At 40.3% G+C, this 23,789-nt stretch overlaps 1 protein-coding gene and 1 long non-coding RNA gene across 2 annotated transcripts in view; one reads left to right on the top strand and one right to left on the bottom strand.

Moving 5' to 3' along the window:
* Positions 1-388: 388 nt before the first annotated feature.
* Positions 389-23,789, bottom strand: part of pth1r (parathyroid hormone 1 receptor) — a 39,541-nt gene continuing 16,140 nt past the window's right edge. Inside the window, exons 2-13 of the mRNA XM_035635190.2 lie at positions 19,564-19,666; positions 13,834-13,944; positions 12,909-13,030; positions 10,244-10,338; positions 8,481-8,667; positions 5,369-5,522; positions 4,937-4,997; positions 3,487-3,553; positions 3,269-3,363; positions 2,625-2,766; positions 2,186-2,227; positions 389-2,087 (exon numbers count right to left, since the gene is read on the bottom strand). Coding sequence (XP_035491083.1) covers positions 1,725-2,087; positions 2,186-2,227; positions 2,625-2,766; positions 3,269-3,363; positions 3,487-3,553; positions 4,937-4,997; positions 5,369-5,522; positions 8,481-8,667; positions 10,244-10,338; positions 12,909-13,030; positions 13,834-13,944; positions 19,564-19,666 — 1,542 coding nt within the window. The 3' untranslated portion in view covers positions 389-1,724. The remainder of the gene's footprint in view (positions 2,088-2,185; positions 2,228-2,624; positions 2,767-3,268; positions 3,364-3,486; positions 3,554-4,936; positions 4,998-5,368; positions 5,523-8,480; positions 8,668-10,243; positions 10,339-12,908; positions 13,031-13,833; positions 13,945-19,563; positions 19,667-23,789) is intronic.
* Positions 6,130-10,613, top strand: LOC118311374. The gene is made up of 2 exons (XR_004793970.2): positions 6,130-6,389; positions 9,394-10,613. It is a non-coding gene; the product is annotated as an uncharacterized LOC118311374 (long non-coding RNA).

Genomic DNA, 23,789 nt, shown 5'->3' on the forward strand with positions numbered 1-23,789 from the left:
AAATACTGTAACCTTTTCTCTGTAACCTTTTCTCATATCATATCATGCCTTTCCTCTTTGGTACAATAGATTATGTGACCTAACCTGCAAACATTGCAGGATAAGTGCAGTAAGTTACACAGTATAATATATCTTGCAAAATGTCTCATTAATGCTAGTTTGAATGCCCCCTGGAAATATATTCAACAATAGTCTTTTTCTTCTTCATTTTTTTTCTTTTGTGGACTATTTACATGAATCAAATATTGGAAACATTCCGTAAACAAACACATGAAAAAAAATTATAAACACTGAGACATAGCTTTATAACATATCCATACACATGAACACTGTTAGCTCACAATTAGAATGAATTTCTTACCTTTGTAAACATTGTGACTTGTGTGTATATATATATATATATATATATATATATATATTTATGTATATATATATTTATACATCAAAAAGCAGCATAACACTGAACCATCTGTAAAAAATACTGTGTGTTATTAATTTCTGGGTTTTCCTTCATATCCGCCACAAATGCCACTCTTGGAATTCCAAGGGAATTTGAGATTTTCTCGAGATTCCTCATTTAATTAACATTCCACTGGAATACATAAGACCATTTCCTGCACCCTGTGTTATTTTAACAGGGGTCTCTTCCTTTGAAAACTTTGTGAGAACACGCGATACTATTTCTGTCAGATTTCCATAAAGTTCTTCTTTACCTCAGCGAACACTGAACCCAGAGAAAGAGACAGTCTTCAAAGAAATATTCTTACTTTGGCATCATGTTTGTGTGTGCAAGCGTGTGTGTGTGTTTTGCAGAGAATTTGAATATGAAACATTCATTTGAACTCTTCAACATCTGTTGTAATTAGAGAGATGAATACTGGGAATGTCTAAACAGCAGAAACTGTACATTTGAAAAAAAAAGAAAGACTATTTAACACAGCCTTATATAACATAAGCAACATCCTTTCAAGACATATGCTGACCATGCCAAAACACCACTTTAAAGGTATAAAAATAGGTGTGCAACAACAGAGGACTTCAATTACCTGAGTACCTTCCCTTTTACACTGAAGTGGATTTAAGCCGATGCAGAACAAATGAGATACAGATGCCCAAAAATATAAGAGCATTAATATATATATTTTTCTTCAATCCGAGTCTACACGTAGTCCGCTCGCACCGACTTAATCTGAAAACCTGCTGACGAAATTAGCCACACATTTGCCACTCAAGTGCACTCGAATTCCAACTGGCTTTACATAGGTGATTAAGGCCATTCATAGCAACAACTGCATCTATAACCTCAGTTTGATATATGCACAAAAGCTGAGCACAAGACATTTGCCCCCCAAAAAAGCAAAAGCGACAACAAGGTAACAACAGTTATAACAACAGTTATGGCAGTGGGGAAGAAATAAGAAACGGCAGTCTGTTTTCAGCCTTTAACACATTCACTGTGGCAGGTGGTTGTGGAAAGAGTCGAGGGTACATGCCACAACAATGGAGGTCATTATCCCTCAAATGAAGATGGCCCAGGTCACAAAATCTGTACACCCTTCTTGCCTTGAGCCTCATCAGTTGGTATTGTTAAGGCTTGATTCACAGGAGGGAAAAAAAAAAACCCCGGCAGTGTTGATGCATGCAGGCGTCCCCTTCAGACCATTCTGAGACTGTGTTGTGATTTGTTAAGATAGATTTACTATGTATACTCAGCGGCCTGGAGGTCACATGACTGTCTCCCGTTCTTCCTCAACCACAGGCGATGGTTTCTCGTTCTCGCAGGGCCTTGTGTGAGCCGAATGCTCCTCCTCAGGAATGTGGAGCTCCTGCCCCGACGAAGGTATCGAGTTCTCCGAGACCGAGCCGTTCTTTACGTACCCGGGTAGGTTCCTGTGCCCGTTCACAGGCACCGGTCCCAGTCTCGTTGTGAGGTGGAGGGCCAGCGGCCCTCTGGCAGTGACGTTGGTAACACTGGTGTGTGATACCATAGGTCCATAGCTGTAGGTGTTACTGCCACTCCGAGCTTTTCTTTTGAAGTCCAGTGCCAGAGTCCTCCTGCTCCAGGACTTTTTGATCTCAGCTTGTACCTTGGAAGAGAAAAAAAAGAAAGTATTTTAGCCACGTACGAGCATAAATATTAGGCAGGAGATTTTTCTGTGAAATGCAAAACTTAATGAGTTATTACCTCCCCGTTGCAAAAGCAGTATATAATTGCAACTAAGAATCCCTGAAAAAGAGAAGAGAGCGGTTTCACTCACGTCGTCCATCAATTTCCAGGTCGGTTTTCTTTGGTGTGCAAATAATATGACATTTTATCTGTATAATTTTAAATGAACTATGGGATTTTAAATTACGAGCCACTATTCACTTCCTCTCTATCTTGATTACGATCCAAGCAAAACCAAATACCGCAACGGTAAGTAAGTATTAGATCATTGACCCCTCCTCTCATTTTTGTGAGCTGCAGGCAAGGATTTCGATGTTAATTCTATGTTAACTTTGAGGATATAAAAAACCTGATCAGGTCAGTCAGATTTGTTCCGCTTGAAAGGACACATTAATATTTATGTGGGGCCTGTGGCGCTAAATTAGCATTTCTGGCAGTACTACCCCAGCAGCTTCACCTGGAAGGAGTTGAACAGCATTTCATAGTGCATCTGGATCAGCCAGGGAACTCCAGACACCTCTGTGTACGGCATGGCGTTGAATATGATGTAGTGGACACCAAACAGGGGCATCAGCACCAACGTGGACTTCAGCAGTTTTCTGGAACAGTAAAGCAACACTTTAAAATCTCAACAAAACATTGTACATACCGTCTGCACAAAACTAAAAACTTTATATTCCCATGTTAATTTCAGAGAGAGAGAGAGAGAGAGAGAGAGAGAGAGAGAGAGAGAGAGAGAGAGAGCAGCAGGGCTAAAAGCGCTGCACACAGCTCTACAGTGAGTTATTGGACTTTTATGTTATGTAAAAAAAATCTACTATAAATAGGCTAGCATATATATACACACACACGCACGCACACACACACACACACACACACAATGTGTGGCCAGGAAATGCATGCACTGCCCCTCCAATGCTTTTCATTAAAGAAACAATAACTGACTGATTCATTTATAATGAGAATAGTATTTATTCTCATTAATATTTTCAATCCTGTCTAATGGTGGAACTTCATTTAATGAATGAATCGAGATGAGCAGCTGCTCCAGTGCGATTTAAATTAACATCATGGTTTTTGCACAAGGCCAGTGTTCAGTACCTGTACTGCTGTCTTGTGTCACACCTCCCAGCGTTAGTTTCTCGTAGTTTAGTCGCCAAGACTCTGATGATGTTCAGAAATAACATGAAATTAACCTGGAGAGAAATTAGAAACACAGTGATATGATTGAGGGTCACTGCAATGCCACAGGTGCAGTCAAACAGTGTAATTTCCTGTGCGGCAGGGAAAACGTGTGGAAGCGGCGACCATGTACGCACCACTACAGCTGCCAGGATAGGCACTTGATAAATCCATTTCAAATTGCCTGCGCTTAGGTCCCAACACCTGCACCAGAAAGAGAGCAAAACACACATCAGCAAGAGATACGTGAAGATAGAGGGGGTGGTTGTGATGACTCAGAACCTCCTGTTCCACTTAGGTGTCTTTAATTATAACTGCCATCAGACAGGGCGATGGCTCTATCTTCCCCTCTCTTTAACATTTATATTAGCGATCGAGGCTCAAATATTATATCAAACCATTTAGGTCAGTCGGAAAAACCCCTCAGTAGACTGAGCATTTTTCGTCCTATCTTTTTTGTGTCAGTCTACTTCTGAGGCCAATTCAGTCCCCAGAAGAGTGAGCGCTCTTCACGTTCACGCTGCTCTGCGGGGTGAGATCATTCCACTACGTCAAGTTGTGAAGACGTCTGTGATAGGTACAGGCAGCTGTGGACCTGCATGCAGGGTGAGTGCGAGAGAGACACTTCATTTTTTTTGTTTGATATCCAATGTTGGAAGATAAAATGTTGAATGTTGCCTCGCCCTGAGCGAACCCTGTTAAAAGAAAAATTCTGGCAATTGCTCAATATTCTATATGAAAAAAAGGAAAAAAAATCTGCGGATATTTGTATTAAAGCTCTAAGTGTCATTCAACTGACATTAATTCAATTAGTCAAAAGAAATGATTACATGATATTGTTTACTTTATTTCCTCATGAACTGATTACCCGACCACCATGTTGAAGAGCTTTTTAACCACTATGGCCAATTTGCAGTCCATACATTTGATTTTAGGCCAAATGCCTACCATTACTCCTAACTCCATACTACCAATTACTGTTGAATGCACATGACGCAGCTGGGGTTATCATCATGCTTGGTTTGTTTCCGTGCCCTAAAAAAGCCTGAAGGGGGGCAGAAATGTCCTGCTGAGTGAAGAGAGTAATATGTGATTTAGTTGCAGTGGACAGCTGCTGGATACCAGCTTAGCCATGAGCTATCGGCTCCAGAGTCATCAGTGTTTGACCAAGGTGCAGAGCTACAGTGGAGACAGCAGGCCGTGCTGAGGCAGTTTTCCCCCTGACGAGCTCTGCTCATTCAGAAGTGGAAGGGGAATCGACTTTAATTGTTTTTAATCAGCTCTCAACTCTGTCCTAAATCTTTAACACAGAAACTCGCGGCGTGTTTGGTTATCAGGAATTGTGAAGACTAATTTGGGTATTTTTAGACTTATATTTACATTTCTCATCAGTTATGCATTCAAATGTTAGACCAGTGTGAAATGCAGCTGTTTATACAACTTTCACCGCATGAGATCAGCAAAACGTACTTTATCATGGATTGCGCTCGGTCCTCTTTGGCTCAAAAATCTAAATGTGACCTTCGTATTTCTGCATTAAATTTTTTATCAAGAATAATGTCTGCATTATTTATGCTGATCACTCACTCTGTGTCTGCAAACGTGGCTCTCACAGTCGCCCAAACTGTCACAAACATAGCTGGTACTCCTGAAAAACATAATAAAAAAAATATTTATTACAATATCATTGATACAATTACATCCCTATATGGAAATACTCTTGATCACAAAATAAAAGTCCATGGTGAACCTGGGTAGCACAGCATCCACATTGTATGCGCTGTGCTTATGTAACTTATACGCACAGTGTGTACAATGCAGGAACTGTAACTCCCACATTAATGCATGTGGGTCTTCCCACTGTTGTTGCGCCTCCTTTTTTTTCCTCCAAACTTTTTTTGCATACAAATTAGACCGTCAAAACACATTATACATAAGATTTAATTTTGCATGATATTAAACCTACTAATCATATTGTAATCACATGCAAACCCAGAATGTAAATGAAGCAGAACTTACCCCAACCAATCAGAGTAAATCCCCACAGATACTTTCTGTCTGAGAAGAAGGTCATAAAAATGAGGCTATGGAGGTACAGACCCTCCACAAGGATCCAGTAGTAATTGGTTGCCAGGAAGTACATGAACAAGGTAACAACCACCTTGCAGCCGATCTATACACAAACAGCAACACAAGAAGAGGAGATGTCAACTGAAGTGGAAAACATCTGCTGTAGGAAATACAAAAGCTTACGTTGCAGCTAAAATGTTATTATGTACGACTGCACCATCAGTCATCTGTAAGCTGGAGTACGTCAAATGCCTTTAATAGAACTCAAGTAGGCTGTTTTGGGAGAACCAGCTGTGCTACTAGTAGATGAACATATAAAGAAATATAGCTTGCAGCAGAAGTAGAAAAGAAAACGTGGGTTCTGGGCAGTCTAATGCTTGAGCTTTTGTCTTACAGGGATTTTAATAAATGTTTACCTCATGATTTGAACCTTTGGTCATGTTAAAGGAGACGTATTATACCCATATTCAGGTTCATCATTTTAATTTGGGTTATCGCTTGAAAATGTTTACATGCTCTAATGTTCAGTAAACAGATCAGTTTCCTCATACTGTCCATTTCTGCAGCTCCCCTTTCCAGCCTTCCTCTTGGTTCCACTTGGTTCTAGCTTCTGTCTCTTTAAGGCCCCCCTCCCGATGAAACCTGTTCTGATTGGCCAGCTGGCCCACTTTGTTGTGATTGGCCAACCAGTGGATGTAGGAAGTGTCGGCCTCCGCTCTCGCTTTACCTGGCTTTGTTTGTGGGAGTCGAGACTAACCGCTAGACATGCCTTAAGTACTTCCGTAACATGGTGATGTCATGATGACATGACATACAGTATATAACAGAAAACAGGGAACAGCATAGTAGTTCCCCTTTAATTGCTTTTTGGACCATGTGAATTTCCCCTGGGCCCTGCCTGCTTGTGTTGGAGAGCAGTGAAAATCAGGAGACAAGCCACACAAATTGAACACAGGGCAATAATAATCAGGTTAGTGTCATGTGCTTTTGTATTGACAGAATGTATGGGAGTTTCAGAAGTCCATAATGATTTATGCTTTGATTCCATAATCTATTTTCATTATTATTATTGTTATTATTGATTCTGCTCCAGTTTGTCAACCTCCAGATCATTATCAAGCCTCGACTGTTGCTGCGGTATTGTCAATGCCTTGATTATTCCTCTCAGCTCCCTGTACTTCCTGTACTGATTAACACCCTTATAATTATCATATATAATTTTTCTCACCAGTTTGGATTCTAACAAACATTGTTTGGCTGGAGCAAGGCTTTTGCCACGGGCCATCTTTTTTAATCGTAATTTCACGGCTTCAATGGAGACAAAGGTCTGCGACGGAATATTTTTGTTCCTACGAACAAGATCTTTTCTTAAGTTCAGGAGTAAAATGGTATTCATAAAGTTGCTGATTATTAAGCTCTTGCCACTGAAACTTTGTTGCAAAGCCTGTGATGTTTGATTCCCTGAAATAGACGAACTGTATCAAACCAAGACATGAAAGACATAAAAGACGGATGTGGAATAAGATATGTCGATCACTCTACGACGAAATATATGCAGTATGCAAACAAAAGGCGATTAATGAAAAATACATTATAGTGCAAAATTCTGTTTATACCATCCATCCATACAGTAGCTATAAGCCACTAATCCTTGAGCTTGAGGGCCATGGCTACGACCGAGCTGACACATAGAGACGAAAAACCTCTCACACTCGCATTTGTACATACGGGCAATTCAGAGATCCCAATTAACCCGGTTTCCCAAACTCCATAAAGTGGAATACCTTGAAAGGGCTTTTTTAAATCCAAATTATTATGAAACTGTTGCCAATTTCAACATGTGACCCTCAACCTTATCCTTGAGGGTCACAGGGAGACCGTGGGTAAGAGGTAGGCTACCTGGAGAGGTCACAAGTATATACTGTATGTTCACTGTTATCAAGATTTACAAAGATTTATTTTTAATTCATTTTTATGGATATATCTATAGGCATTTTTGTTTCCTACTTCAACAAACAAACCACCGTGAATCCAATGTAACTCAATTTAGAGAGAACTGGGCAAGAAAAAGTGTCCACTTAATATATCGCACAAATTGTTTGTTTGCATATTAAAGCATGCATGAAAAGTAGCCAGTCTTCACCCATTTTTTTTTCACCCGACTCTGAAAGGGAACGCCAAGTACTGGTCTAGTAAAAAACTTGGCGTGGTGACAAACAGTACAGTTTATTTGCTCCAGCACTGGAAAAGCAGGTGAGAAATACCACTTCCTCTCTAAGAGCAAAAAGTTCAACGCCCCGAATGAAATTATCTGTGCATGTAACGCAATTAGATATTGAATCTTCTTATTATGATCTTATTACGACATGATTTTTTTTCTGGAGAAAAAAGAGAAAATACTTTTAGGGTATACGTGCCATAATCTTGCCATACATATTGTAAATAACATGCATAAAAAGGTTTTAATTTGGTCAACTGGATTTGGTTGTTACCTGAGACAAGGCACAATAAATCGGTCTCCAGAGGATCTTTACCTTTAGTTTTTTTTTTTGACATAGGGGATAACCAGTAGGAGCTAAGTGACCAATTTGTAATAAACAGACGGAGCAGGTCAGAGATGTAACCAGGTACCTGACCATGTAGGGCTCTGTGTGTGACTTCAAATCATTCCTGAACTTGATGGGAAGCCAGTGTAAAGATGATGAGATGGTGTGATGTAAGAAGTCTCGCTGGACCTGGTCAACAGCGGTGCAGCTGCTTTTGTAGACGATTCTAAGATGACTTGCCAATGCGGGTGAAAAAAAAAGGTGTCATCTCTCGTCCAGGATGGTTCTACAGTACCGGACTGAAGGTGAAACCTCTTGAAGTATCTACAACCAAGGCCATTTGCCCTCAATTAAACTTTCCTTGAAACCCCCCCCCCCCAACATGGATGTCTGATAATCTTCACACAGAATTCAGTGATTGCTTGTCTGTGTCTTTGTATTTCGTCAGGGACAGAGTGCTTCACGTTGAGCCAGACATGCTGTTAGTGTGTTTCAACCCTTGTTGGTGTACTTACAAACTGTGTTTTGCTGGCTGCCGGAGCCTCCGTGATGGACTTGAGGTCTTCCACAGTGACTCGTTCCATGTTCTCTAAGGCCGATCCGGAGTAGAGTACAACATCTTTGACGAAAATGCTTATGGCTCTTAGCATGTAGGACACAAATAGGTGCATGTGGATGTAGTTCCTGGTGCAGTGTAATCGTCTAGGGAGAAAACAAACAAGAGGCGCAAGGTCAAAAGATAGATCTGCTGAAAATTGTGTGTCTTGTGTGTGGGTGTGTGTGCACGTGTGGGCTGGCACACCTTCACACACACACACACACAATACCCATCCTAATCAGAGCCAGCTGAATTCCACGCTGACTCTAACACATTCTTTAGATTTAGGGGCTTGAAACGCACAAATATTGAAATGCTCCGCTCAAAGTGAGCTGTAAAAATAAAATTGCAAGCATGTGTTGAGAAAAGCATGCAAATTTCCTTCCAGACAAGCACACATTTATCTGTCAAAATTTCTCCCAAAACATCCTGTCTGGGGTTTCACTGTGGAGCGGGCCTTTGAGGTCATGCTCCAGTATTGGAATCCAGTTGCTGGATCAATTGCTGCAAAGGTTACGTCATTGCAGAGCCAAGTGAAGAAAGTCAATGATAACATTTACTACGTAGATAATTACTACACTACAAACACAACATGAACTAGAATTTTCTGAGGTCTCATAAAAAAATAAACAATCATTTAATGCTGAAATAACAACAATTAATATAAACCACCAGGCCACAATAATGAGCTGAATATCTGACAAGCTCCCCCTTAGAAAAATATTGATTTAGTGTAGGAGTAGTGGGCGAAGACTAATCTAGTGTGCATTTCCCTGGTGAAAAATACTGAACACAACTGCTAATGTGAAATATCGCTTTTCTCCCCCTAGAAAACATTTATGAGCTCTCCTGTCTGAAAGCTGACATGTTGAAGGGGAGACACGGCTGGAGTGCTCCGAAGAACACAGCCAGAATGTCAGATGGGCCCCTGGGATAACTTATTAAACTCATTTGGCCCGTAGATTTCCCGGTGCCAGTTGGGAGCGTTCCTAAAGCCTTCTGACTGAACTGCCTGTACAGTAAGTCACACTGGTGGGAACATTGGTAAACAGAGTCTTTACATGAATTCCTCATACTCCCTATGCTCACCAACATACGCAAATAATGACAAATCTACGCTGCATTAATCAGCTGTGAGGAAAAATGATTGAGTTGTTCATATCTTCAAAAAAACTTATTTTATCTAGTTTATATGTTTCAGTGGGGACAAAGGGAATAAGGACACACGTTGTGGCTTAAGAACGGCAATCTCTCTAAACATGGAGGACTTACTAAATCGATATCCAAGCTTTGGCTGTTTGTCGTCAGAAATTGAAATCACCATGAAAACCTAAATGTCAGACAATGAGCCGATGCTTTACCGCGAGCCCGGAGGCAAACATATCATGGTCTGTTAGAAGTCAAAGTAAAAGTCAGAGGTAATGTCCAATACAGTTTGCTTGCTTCATGTTTTTGCCCTGACAAAATATATATATAATAATATTGCATGATTTTGCAGTGGGGGAGAGTTGCATTGTTGTTCGCCCTGCAACCATGCCATTAAATATTTATACTCCTTGCTTTGAACCCTTCTGCAATGACTCTCACCTTTATTTCTGACCCTTTGTCCCTATCTCTCTCTTGAGAGCGTCTGTGGTTGAAATGATTGATCAAACGAACCCAGTGGCAGCTTGGACTCACCGGAAATATCCCAAGATGACAACCGCCACCATGAGTGATCCCAGAGAAATGGAGTACCCCACTGTGTAGATGAGATACAGGCGGTGAAAAACATCCTGTCGGGAGATGAAATTGATAGAATGTCAACAGGGCAGCAAATGGATGAATAGATACACAAAGACTGAGAGGACGACAGCCGATCCTCCCCTTGACCGTATTGAACGGAAATCCTGCAGGTTCGGGTCAAATAACTGCAGTTTTGTAAAGACAAAACTTTAGTTTTCTTCTCTTTTTGCAACCATGATAGGAAACAATTCTGAAATATTGCATAGCCAGTGCACTGTGCTGGCTGCACCCATTAAAGGAGAAACCCCTTTAGGAGAAAAACATATACTTGTTTGTTCGAAATTTCTTTAACCAACCACAATCGACTACTTTTTCTGAACAAAGAGATGTATGCAGACTGTGTGATTGCACGGTCCAAAGCTTTGTCAGAACTTGACACTTTAATTGTGCAAGTTGCTCGCTTGGAAGTTGCTCTCAGTGCTTCCCATAGCAACCCTAACCCTATAATAGGCACCCAAGGGCAGGCTTATACCCACAGCCTACATCCAGTTAGTCAGAATAGGAAAAACAATAAAATAGCATGAAATATGTATAGGAAATATATTGAGTAACATTTCAACTACAGAAAACTGTCAATATATTTCAGGTTCCTCAATAGCCCAGTGGTTAATGTGCATACCATGTGCATAGTTGCACTCCTGTTTGAGAAACTTTATTGCATGTCATACTCCTGTGTACTGTACTCTATATGTACTGTAGTACTGTGTATATACTTTCATTAGACATTACTTTGGATTCTATTCTTAAAGAAAACCTGATGCATGGAAATTAAGGATGATTACATTCAACTAATCAAAAAAAGCATTTCTCTTAACCTAGCTTTATTGCCATTTTTACAGGAAGAAATTGTAAGTAATAATATATAATAAGACGGCAATCAGCACCTAACAGGAAAAAAATTTCTTTAACATTTTTACATTATTTAACAGTCTGTATTTGTATTCTCATGTACAAGGCGAGATGACATTACTGCAAAGTCAAATTTTAGTGACAGCATTATTTAACAAAAGCGATTTCATGAAAAAGATCATGTTTCCACAAAGGGCAGTGTAAATAAAAGACAAATGTTCTCAATCAGTCACACTAAACCGGTAATTTCCACCAAAGCTTAGCTTCAAAGTGCACTAACTTCTGTGTTTTAAGATAAATTGCCACCCGGTGATAGAAATGTCACGAGTACTGTTGGAAACAGCATTTGACACGGGTGATGGAGCGGAGAACCCTGGCAGCCCCCAGGACGATGTAAGGAGGCATCAACTAGACCCTCTGTGCTTTGACATGCTGCCGGGGCCCAAGAGCCTCATGTGATGTAACCAAATACTCCACTGCTGTTATCATTTAGCATCAGTGACCCTGTGTCTGTTTTGTGGTGGCCGATGTGCGGTGTGGCAGTTGTGCTGTGTGTTGGGCTTTCATTCCCGCATATGTATTTGTCATTAACTGCTGCAACCCCTCTCTCGGGAGCCCATCAGCATAAACATCTGAAGTCAGAAAGAAATTGAAGGGTGCAATGATTAAGGTCATGCCCACATCCTCCACACCACATTCAAGCAGGGGCGAGGAAAATGTACATGGGACACCTGATATTTGTAGCATTTCATGGCAAGAAGGAGAAGAAACGACGGCGACCTTCACCAGTCTGCCTTTTAAATCAATGAGTGACTGATTAAAATGCTCCCTATACATTGGTAAAGGGGAAGGTTAATTGAAAGAACTAGCAACAATACAAACTGGGTAGCCACTTAACATAAAATTGTAATATAAAAATACACTTCATTCATTGAAAGGCTATCGGGTATCTAATACGTGAGAGTACTAAACATATATCGTCACCATGGTGGCTGGAGACTGCTCTGACTGCTTACTAATGGTCATCGTTATGGAATGAAGTGTTCAACAGTCGCGCTTAAGAATAAAGTTTGGGTGTCCCCATTCTTTTGGCCATGTAATATTTATATAATTTCAACTGCCAAACAACGAAATACACACATTTAAAGCTGCCTTACTAAACAAAGTAAAGTTTCGATATGCCACAGAGTCTTTGGGTTTAGATGTCTTCTCATTTTCTAGTAACTGGAAGCTGGATATGAGGTTTAGTCATGTAAGTCTTGCTCTGCCGCTTGCTGTCACTGAATGAAATGCTTTCTGGCAGGGTTTGCGATCTGCAATCAAGACTAACGTGACACACTTTTGTGTTTATATTCAAATGAAACTGCATTCAACAAATCGCGGCTTCATATCACCACAAAGAGGCCACATTGCCACCCTGTCATTACTGTATCTCCCCTCTCATCATCTCAACATTTCATTAAATATGATTAAAGTTAATTCACATTGTACATTTCTGAGAAAGGCAAGACAAAAAAAAATCTGTTAGGCATTTCACAGGGACTGTAATTGCAGGGTAAAATAGTACAATTGTTGCCTAAAAGCCTGTAATATCTAGTGTGACGATGCAGTCAGGAAATGCCTTCACGAAGGCTCTTGCTCTTAATTATTGTGGAAGAAGACAGTGTAATTGTGTCAATTAGCATTTAAGTGGAAATGAGGCCAATCTCACCTTTTCATGGCTGTGATTGTAATGGTAGAGGAATTTTGCACATTCGTTATAATTGGCCCAGGTCTTGTTGATTGTAGCCAGCTCCCACGTTCCGTTGTTGTCACACCGACGATATGCGAGTCCTAGACATGACGCAGACAAGTTTAGTTTTAATTACAGTGTTTGCCAGCTGTTTTCCAGCACAGCCAATTACTCATTATCAACTTGTTTTCATTAAACCCTCCTGATAACAATTAGTGTCTAAATACTAAGTTCAGGCACCTGGTGAACACACACACACACACACACACACACACGCACAAACACACGCACAAACACACATACAGCGCACACCTCACTCCCCGTCTTGGCTGCCATGACAACCCTCGCAGGAACCTTTCCCCAGTAGAATCTTTCCCTCACAGGAACCACACCTTCAGCACAGCTCAAAGAGGTGTAATCTGTTTGCACCCAGAGATGTCAAAACCAGCATAAATGCAGCGCATGTATGTGCAAGGCACATGCCTCACCCATGGATAAGTTTTCATAAGTCCTTTTTTATATAAAAAAAAAAGGGAACACAACGGATTTTATTTCCTGCCACTATTTGAATGTTTCAATACAAATATTATTGTTTGTAGTCTGAGATAAATAGCACATGTTTCATATTAGTATTTGTTACAGGCAAAAATAATCCATACATTAGTTTTTGATTATTTTGAATCAAAAAGTAGTTGTATGAACTCCGGTCAAAGAACCCTAAAGGCCATGAATAGCAAATAGGAGTTTGACACAACAGGAGGGTTTAAACCTGCATCATTTCATGAAATGCAAAAAAAGATTATGATTGTATAGTTTACATTAGCATTGAAGCCTGGTGCTCTTTCACCGACTGAAAGTGAACTTCAGGTTTTCATCTGCCGACTGTTTCCAGGGCCAGACTTACCTTTATGGTTGAAGTCATAGATATACTCTGGACAGGAAGTGGATACAAGCTTTCCCGGAGGCCCTTCAGGCCAGCAAACGATGCCATCCCATTCTGGTGAGCAGAAACCATCTGCAGAGACAAAGGCAGGGCTGACTTTTAAAGATAGAGCCAGAGAAAACTGTTCATGCTTGGCTCCAGCATAACATGGCTACAGGCATTAACAAGAGCTGTCAATTTAAAGGATGCTGTTGTCCTTTAAAAAAACTAGGCCAGTTGCATGAACTTTACATATGTGTAAATTATGTAACCGTGTAAACTGTGTTCAGTCGGTTTTGTTTGAGAACACACACACGTTTCAACTCCCCGTGTACTGTGACATTATCAAGAGTTGACGATACCCTGAATGCTAATAACACGTTGCGTGTCTTTGTGTGTTCATTACCGCCTGTTTGTTGGCCGGCGCAGATTTCCCCAACAACTACATTGTTGCTGACATCAAACTGTTTTTATGTTGTATGGATGTGATTTAAACGTTTTCCTGCAACACTGGCTGCATTGTGTTATCCTGAATAGCCCCTTGCTGCAAAATAAAATGCTATGTTACATACTGTTTTTTTCCCTTTTTGCAACATGAGGTTGTTTTTGACCTGCACCACATTTAAATTAATTAGGGTTTAAGGATATTTGGAAATTTCATAAAACTGCAAAATATACCGCTCTCAACTTCATCAAATGTAAGTGTTTTGTCTGACACACTTTACAAATCGACAAGACAAGATAAAACAAAGAAAAAGAGCAACTTTTAAAAATCTTTTTATAAAATAATCCAATCTAATTTGGCTACTTGTTTCAGCTTTAGACTTGGTTAATGGGGATCTCTCTTTTTCACTATCTAATAAACTTAGTACTACTATTTCTACTACCAATAATAATAATAATAATAATAATAATATCTTGTCTTCTTGAATGTCTCATCTCTCCACCTTTGCATGTTTAAGTGAATAATCAGGACCATGTGAACCCACTTAAAGAATTCAACTACTATAATGCATCCTTTAATTACACTTAACATGTTTTGTGTGGAACAAAAGGATTGACTGGTCAAATGACACTCGGAGGTATTTTCGTTTAAGGTTTATAGATTTCGAGGCTGCGGTGAAGTTCATGTCGAATGTAAAAAAAGAAGAAAAAAAGCCAAGGAATCATTACAACACCAGCCTCTCAGTATTTCTTTCTTTCTTGAGATTCCCACAAGATTGCTGACTGTCTGCGTTTTCAGAAGCTCACAGAAACGCCGTCGTGTATTTTCGGCGAGGAATGCACTCGGTGAGATTTTGTGAGAATGAATCTATACTTGGTTCAGACAAAGAGCTGCAGGTTCAAAGGGAACCGAAATCGGTTTCGGAGCACAGAACCCCCTAATTGTCAGCTAAACCGTGGACCTCAGTCCTCTGATAGTGGGAGCGAAATCCCTTTCCCCACAGATCCCTGCCAAAAACCTCCCTTATGGTTTGGCATTTATGTTGTATTATTGAAAACATCTGCCCCACTTTGACCACTAATAAGTAGCTAAGGATAAAACTAAAACGATCCTCTCTTTGCAGTAGATCCATTATTTTCTCATTCCTGTAATCAAAGTTACAAAGGAACATCTGAGGCAATGACGGCATGCTTTTTATTTGCCCGTCACTTGGAGCACGAAATTAAAGAGCAGACTGAGTGGAGCTGACGGATTCCTCAAGATCTCTGTTGGGAGAAAAACAGCGTTTAGTTCTGAAAATCACACTGACCACACATCCTGGATGTAAAAGTAGAATTGCTCTTCACTTTTGCCATTGGTTTTATTACCATAGGACCACCTACTAACAGGCTTAAATTAAACACTGAACACACACATATATAATTTCCCGTAAATTTCTTGACCATGATTTAAATATAAATGTGACTCCATGGGGACTTTGGTATTAGTGATGTCACTGGGGTTTTTAATGAGGTTTTCTTTCCCCCCAACTCATTTGATTCTGACCTGCAGATGTCAAAACACATATTGCAAATTGTCCTGATACATGCAACCTTTTATAATGATTGCTGATGTTATTCTACTCCCGGACCACAAGCCTGAAGTCTGAGCTATTTTTTCACACTGCAAGGTCTGGGGCATTGAACCCACATCCCTCCACTGTCCTCTCCAGGCAAACCTCAGTGTTTCCCTCAAAGAAAACCTTGTCTCAGCTGCGTAATGGAGACTTTTTTTTGTATTTAAAGCACAAATGAGAAACAAAAACAAATAGATAAAAAGCTGAAATGCAACAAACCTAAGTTTCAGCCTCACACAGGATTTAATACTTTTCAAGGAACCTAGAATTGCACAGTATATTCATTACTCTGAACAAATCCTACATTTTCACACTGGTAGTGGTCTAAAATAGTCATCACTCCACATCTCCTATAATAGTTCAGAAAACCACAAGTTTACAGCGCCAAAAAAAGAAGAAAAAACTCTGGGGGTGGTAAGGCAAGACAAACACAGATGTAAAGCCAAAGTCCTAAAAAATGCACACTAGCTGCTATTCTTTGAGATTACCTCAACCCACAGAGTCAAGGTTGCACCACAATGCACGAAAAAAAAGAAATAAATATATGTGAAAGAACAAAATAACAAGAGTGAATTCTGTCCAAATCCTAATAACCCACCTCAAGGAGAACGCTTACATGGGTCGTCAGAAAGCACAAGCGGGGCTTTCCTTGAACTTTATCTCCATTCTTGACAGTCTCCATCAATTGACTCTACATCACAGCGAAAACCACAACCCAGGTCTTAAATGATTTCCACATTACACAGTTGCAAACAAACAGCCAGATGAGATGCTGAAGTTCAAATCGAGTTCAAATGAAGTCAAGTCAAAGCATTTAATGTACCATTAAGTAAAAGAAAGAAAAAAATCTCAAATCAAGCATGTTAAACGAGCACATATGTGCTTATCCAGGCACACACGACAAACACATTGGGGACTCTCTTTCTATTTATTAAAGTAATATGTTCAGACTAATTCCCTCAACTGTTATGTGATTGAACGGACATGTGCAACCTTCCAAAAGAGGTCAGGGAACTGCCACCACAAGCAGGATGAGTCATGTCCGGAGTGTGCCAGCATCATCAGGTATGCAGGTCAGCTCTCGTGTACTTTACCCCCTGAAACAGCACCCCGAGCATTTCTCAGACCTCCTTGATGGGCTTGTAGAGTCCAAGCATCTTCGCCGGTGCACAGACAGAGAAACACACCCGTGAAGTGTATTTAGTGTACTGCACTATAGGGCTACCCTTAATGATTCATTGTAGTGGTTGATGATTTTACTGCACAGACCAGGCCGCCAACGCGCAGCCTCAGAAGAGACCGACCCTCTGACCACTAGGCCAAAACTCGTGTCGCCGCTTCGCTCGCTAGCACGTCTCTTTCGGTGTCGGGGAGTGATGTTTACAAACTGCACAGGCGGTGATGTGTGGTGCGGTCCGCACCGGTTTTTTTTTGTTGTTTTCAATTTCCAGTACCAACAGCTAGCGGACTGTGAGTAAATATCTGGCTATTTTTACAAAAAGTTGTTTTGGATCAAAAATCGCTTACTGCCCCTTTAATCTAACAATTTTTATGTTATCTGATTCATAAAAAAGAAGAAGTAAGGTTAAGAATTATTGATTATTGAAAAATCAAAACAGACCTGACATATGTAGCATTCATCTATTCAAGATTGTGTGAAATTAGTTTTAATGCCACATGATAAAGAGAGAGAAAAAAAAAAAGGTAAATAAAAAGAGAACTGCAGATGTGCTTGGTGGTGGCTGTTGAAGTGTGACACCAGACTCGCCAGACACTATGACATGTCAGGGTGGATTAATCATGATGTGGTCAGATGAGCCACACAGACTCCCATTTGAGAGACGCCTAATGTTTGACAGGCTGCTCTGCTTTTCATTAGCATCTAAGGCCGTCCTGTTAAAAGTGCAGCGCTGTTATATGAACCCTGAACGTCTTTCACAAGTTGCTGTTCGGCGCCTGCAGTTTCTCGATAGTAGCAATTCTGTCATAGTTTCTCACATCCAATTTGAGATTTGTGGATTTTTATCAAAACCATGAAAAGTTGGACATACCACACAGGGCAAAGTCACTACAGGGATTGGTCAACAAAGGTTTTCTCTGTTCGGTGCCTGGAAGTAAACACTTTTAATTATGTGTTTCATTTAAAGGGGGTTTCGTTTGGAGGGTCGAGGAATCCAATGCGACCACAATGCACTGGGGTTAAAGAGAAAATAATATGATTGGTTTGACTGTGGAATCCAAAACCCTCCTCTGAACAATCAACTGGGAAAATGACAGCAACCACAATGAGATACAGTAGATGCTGGTGTCTGCTGGAAAATGGTGCTCCTCAGACACCCATAAATACACAAATACACCCCAGGATCAGCTTCGATCCCAGCCTCTGAAAGCCGCAGGGAGGACAAAGGAAACAGAGCAGCATTTTTAACTGTAAACCTCAACTTAAGATTACACACTTAACTGCCTGGCAACTGTTCCGCAAAAGGCTTTTAAACACATCAGCAAAAAGTGAGCAAAAACAGCCCCCCAAGCATGACAATCTTTTCTTCATCTCTTTTTGTTTAATGAAGCATTTCGTGGTGGTTCTCGTAGAATGTGCTGGAGTCCCATAATCGGCAATCACCTTCCAACAAGTCACCAATCACGTTCAATCAATGCAACAAGGCGGTCTTAACAGTCTGACATTCTCTCGTGATCATCATGCATTGGCTACGGGTTGTGGCACTATTTAGTGTGTTACAGTTCCTGGCAAACGAATGTCTGTGCTGATTGATTTCTTCCTCCATCACTCCGGCCTCCTGCTGGTACTCGTGGCATCCCCCTGCCCTGTCTATTACAGTGTACATGAGGTTTTGTTCTGTGCCGCCCCTGGGGGATTTATTGCACTCTCCATTGAACCTCTCGCTCCAGCTGGAATTCATTGGGGAGATCCCTCAATAGCTGAGCCTTATTCGGACAAATAAAACCATTTGGCTGAGACAAATCGTTCAGTCTCTTTCAATATAAGCGTCTCTGACGGATTTTTTTTTCCCCCCCGAAGGAAACTGTTGCCATAATCGAGCTAATGAAGTGGGACCTTGCCATCGCATGAGTCCAGGCTAGTGGCGTGGGTGTTGGGAATGTCAGCGCCGGTCCCTCAGTCTGTCGGTGTGGACTGAATTGTACATACATGAACACATATCTGACAGTTTCCGGTGAAATTTTGGTGTAATGTCTCAAAAACAAGTATTCATTTTTCCTCTGACTCTTCATATAATGCCATCAAAGCCATTCTCTTCAGCCTAAGCTGTCCTTTGGTTTTGTGCCTATTAGCAAATTTTAGCATTCTAACATGCTTAAATGATATGGTGAACATGATCATTATTTACATTGTCTTTTTATATCTTTTTTTTTTATTTTACATACAGGCATGTGACCTGAAAACCGAATTCTTGTTGGAATGCTGATTTTAATTGTCTCTGATTTGTCTGTTTTTGTGAAAGCACTTTGTGTCGCTACTTCTGACAGGTGCTATATAAATACAATTATTATTATAATATCATTATTAGCATTGTCAATGTGAATGTTAGCATGCTGACATTAGCATTTAGCTATCAGTGCCTGCGTAAAGCCCCACAGAGCCACTTGCATGGCTGCACACTCTCATACTCACCAGGAACCTTGTGCTTTGAATTGATGTTACCCTCACACTTGCGTTTGGCTTTGAACAACAGGCCTATCTGTTCATCCTTTGTGAGCACGTCATCTGTGTAAACCTGCAAACATGGAAAATGACATGATTAGGGCGTTAGGGAAGTGTAACTGTAAAATGCATGATGCGTGCTGTAAACCAAAATCCAAATCTCCAATGCTAAGCCCCGCCACTTACAGTATCACAAAGCACCATGACAGTTGTGTTGATGTGTCCAAAGATGTAGAAAAAAAAGATGGGAATTATTTTTTTTACTGCACATTTGTGGTCCCATCTGGATCTGAAGCAAAGGTCTCTTTGCTCCTCAAGTTAAAATAATGAGCATGAAATGCATCAATTGGCTGATATCCAGACAAGATTACGTCTTCACAGCTGCTTCAAAACCCTCTAACCACTCTCTCCATCCCTGGTCATGGTGCTGTGGACAGCACATCTAAATCCAGTTTCCTGCAGTAAAATACTCTCTTATGTTAAATGGAATTTAAAAGCAGCAGTGAAAGTGAAAGCAGTAGGCTGGCCTGCATGTTTGACAGCCTGTTCGGTATCCGGAAGATTAGATTGTACTTTTACTAAAACAGTAAAGGCTAAGCAGTGTATCTGTATTTTAACTGTCATATTTTTCCTATATAAAATAATACAAATAATATCAGTTCCACTTGTTGTCCATAGTTGCAGCTTGTTTTCCTGTGGTTAAATCATCTATGTGGTGACTAATCAGACACGACAAGGCTACAACATGGACAAAAAACAACATTTTAGTCCCAATATTTCCTTACACCTTATATTTTCTCAGCTTTTGAACATTGTGTTTGACTGTGGCGTGGTACCTCAGGTGTGGTTTTCCAGTCAAGGGAACATTTTCCATTCTAATAGGTCACACTGACTGACTGTTTGCTCGTACGGATCACTTTTGGGCAATGACAAATATGACTGTATTCAAAAAGGCCACATTCATTTTTAACAGAGCGTGACGAGAAAGGTGGAAAAAAAACCATAACAACTCAAGCCCAGCACTAATCCTAAAGCATAGATCAGGGCACAAATCACCAGGATTCTCTACGCTGCCATACATTGACATGGTGCTTTAAGGCAGAACGCAATATGTATCCACCCAAGGAAACATGAACTAACATGTGTGCAATGCCTGGAGAGGTGGCTAAAATAAACTTCCTGTCTTCTCTTTTTGGTTCAATGATGCAGCACAAACTGCACAAATTAAAGACAGACGTTTTTCTCAGAGCACTAGAGTCCCTGGCTGCGGTTGCAATTGTTGGTTTCAGACACAAATCCCAAATTTGGATCTAAAGAAATCTAAAAAAGAACAGTGCTTGTTTTCATAGTGATGGGCAATTCAGATTAGTCGCTACATGCACGAGAAGGAAGAAACCGTAAGAGACAGAATGAGTGAAGAAGTAAATTCATACACAGGTTAAAAAAATAAATAATTGTCCAACTGAAAAAAAAAAAAAAGTATCACAGCCTTTCCCAGGGCTAACTAGATTTCTAGAATGTGATAGAGGCCACAAAATGAATCAAACAATAAAACCATAGCATCTGCACCAGCTTAATTAAAGCGAAGGGAACGTGGAGATAATGTTATTATAATATAATTGCAATGTTCTGTTCTGTCTAACACTGCAATTAAGTGTTACTGATTTGCCTATGTCTCCTTTATAAATTAGAGTGTTTCGAACTGGCCAACATGATTTATCTGTTAACGTCAGATGTTGAGAAAAAGTAGGAATCATCAGAAAATTCAAGAGGAATGAAACTCATTATGTAGCAGCCGCAAAGAAGCTGTAAGAGTAAATAACTATAGTGCAGAAAAACAGTACTCTGAAAAAGTATAGTGCAGAAAAAAACAGTCCTTATTCTGCAATTTCATTGCAGAATAAGGACTTTTTCAAGAACCTCAAACTTGTACTACGGCACAGTAAACTGAGTAAATGCACTTGTATTTAATCACTAGGAAGCTTGTGCAGTTACTGCAGTAGACGTCCTGCACACTGGGCAGCATCTATATTTGTGCAGTTGGCTGCTACATATGACATGAGAACCACGTACTGCGGCGGAGCAAACCTATGATATTTTCCAGACTCTTGAAGCGCTCCCTGCTGCCTGTTTATATTCTGTATGTAAGAAACGTCTAAATCTGCGCGCTGACACAAAGAGTCGTTTGAGAAGCAAGACATGTATACATTGTCTCCGGTGCGAGTGCGTAACTTCGTGGACTTAAAATTGAACTGTAAATACCAAGGTGTCATGGGTTTGCTGCACACAAAACCATAATACCTCAATCCATCAATATTTTCACTACTCACAGCCCTGAAATAAGGATGTCCAGTCCGGGAGCTGAATAGGGTTACAGAATGAAGACGTTTATGGCTTTGCACAGTAAACAACCACAGATGGAACAACATTCGACCGCAGGTGAACAAGGATAGATACTACCTGTTTACTGTGCTAACTATGCCAATATAGAATATTCCACTGACAGCTCCTGCAGACGTTGACACTATTTTCATTTAGGCCGGTGTTACTTTGGGTGAAAGCTTAGACCAATGTCAGGAAACCAGAGACAGTGGATCTGGAGGCTTAGTGTCATTACCGTCACAGTATAGTCCACTATATTACAGAGAAGTCAAGTGATTTCGTTATTCATTAGTAGATCAAATAAAAACAGCTGTTCATTTCTATTTTATGTATCTGCTACAGGTATAAAGTTGTATTTTTTTGTCATCATGTTCAGCCAGCTAGTTTACCACAATGTAGAATCATAGGGTGTGCGTTGTACAATTTGCTGTTTTTCAGCTATTTACTACACCCCTGCTGAGTGAGACTGTTGTTCCAACACATTAAGAATAAATATCGTAACCTTTACAGCGCAGATCGAGCCCCAGTGAAACATGAAACTAAAGTGAGGCATTGGAGTTTCGGGGTTTATTTACTTTCTCAAAAACTAGAGGATTTTCTCCTTCAAGACTCCTGCTTGCAGGGATGTAGAAGAGGATCATTTACCATTTTTAGAAGAGAATCCTGGGTAATAAGTGTGCCCCCTGATTATTTCTGAAAACTATTCCTCCTCCACTGGCCAGCATCCAAACCTCCAAAGTAAACACAAGTCTCATAGGGAGAAACATGGACATTCTTATTTACTGCTTTTCATTCATAACACAGTATTCTTTTTGTTAAATGCTTTTGAGCGTGTGCCAAAATGGAAATTAGAAAAATATACACCATATGAATATGTGTGTTTTCATCACTGGTCCCTAGAATACAAACTCCACTTGAATAGACCACAAGTTTCTATTTGTCTTCGCAAACTGCGGCTTGATGACTTAAACTGCAGCTCTCTGCAAGGATATAAGACCAATATTGAGAGAACTGTATTTAGGCTGGTGTGTCACGACAGCGTTGAACCACCATGACTAAATACTGAGATTGAAGGAACATTTACAATTTAGTTTTAGTTTTCTAATTCCAGCATTTTGCGTACGAAATTATTTTAGTAACCAAATGTTGTGTTTGGTTATAAAAGAATAACTTGTGCTGTGCCTCCGATGAATATCACCACTGTTCATTTGTTGATTCTTCAATATTTTGTAAGAAAATATTTTAAAAATACTTACATTAAAACGTCGTCCATCAGACGCCATGCATGCATTAAGTGGAGACACTGGGTTTCCGGCACATTACCAACAGTCTTGATTGTAGAGAACCTTATGCTTTCTTTTATATTTTTCAAGAAAGTTGTGGTTGACCAAAGTCATTTCCTGAAATGCCCCGCAGTGAACCAGAGAATCAAATGCTGGAGCTTTCGTGGTAGACTTTCATCAGAAAGCACCAAACAAAAAAGGCTCGAGTGTCCAAGAAGTTTAAATGAACTGCAAAAACATCACTGGGGTCAATGGAGCGCAATTATCTGTAATCAGCCAACAATGGATTTAATCTCAGAGGGATCTCACCACCATTAAAAAATGTCTAAATACAACGACAACAAAACCTCTTGAAGGCCCGAAGTTCACACTGACATCTCTTTTCAAATGTTTCAAATTAATGTTGTTATGTGATAGCCAGTTGCAAAGAGGCAGACAGAAAAAACAAGGGGAGAGAGAAGGGATGTGACATGCAAGCAGAGGCCCACAGCCAGAGTCAAACCTCGAAAACTGTGGTCACATAGCGTGCAC

Source organism: Scophthalmus maximus, chromosome 5, assembly GCF_022379125.1.
Source record: "Scophthalmus maximus strain ysfricsl-2021 chromosome 5, ASM2237912v1, whole genome shotgun sequence".
Lineage (NCBI taxonomy): Eukaryota > Metazoa > Chordata > Actinopteri > Pleuronectiformes > Scophthalmidae > Scophthalmus > Scophthalmus maximus.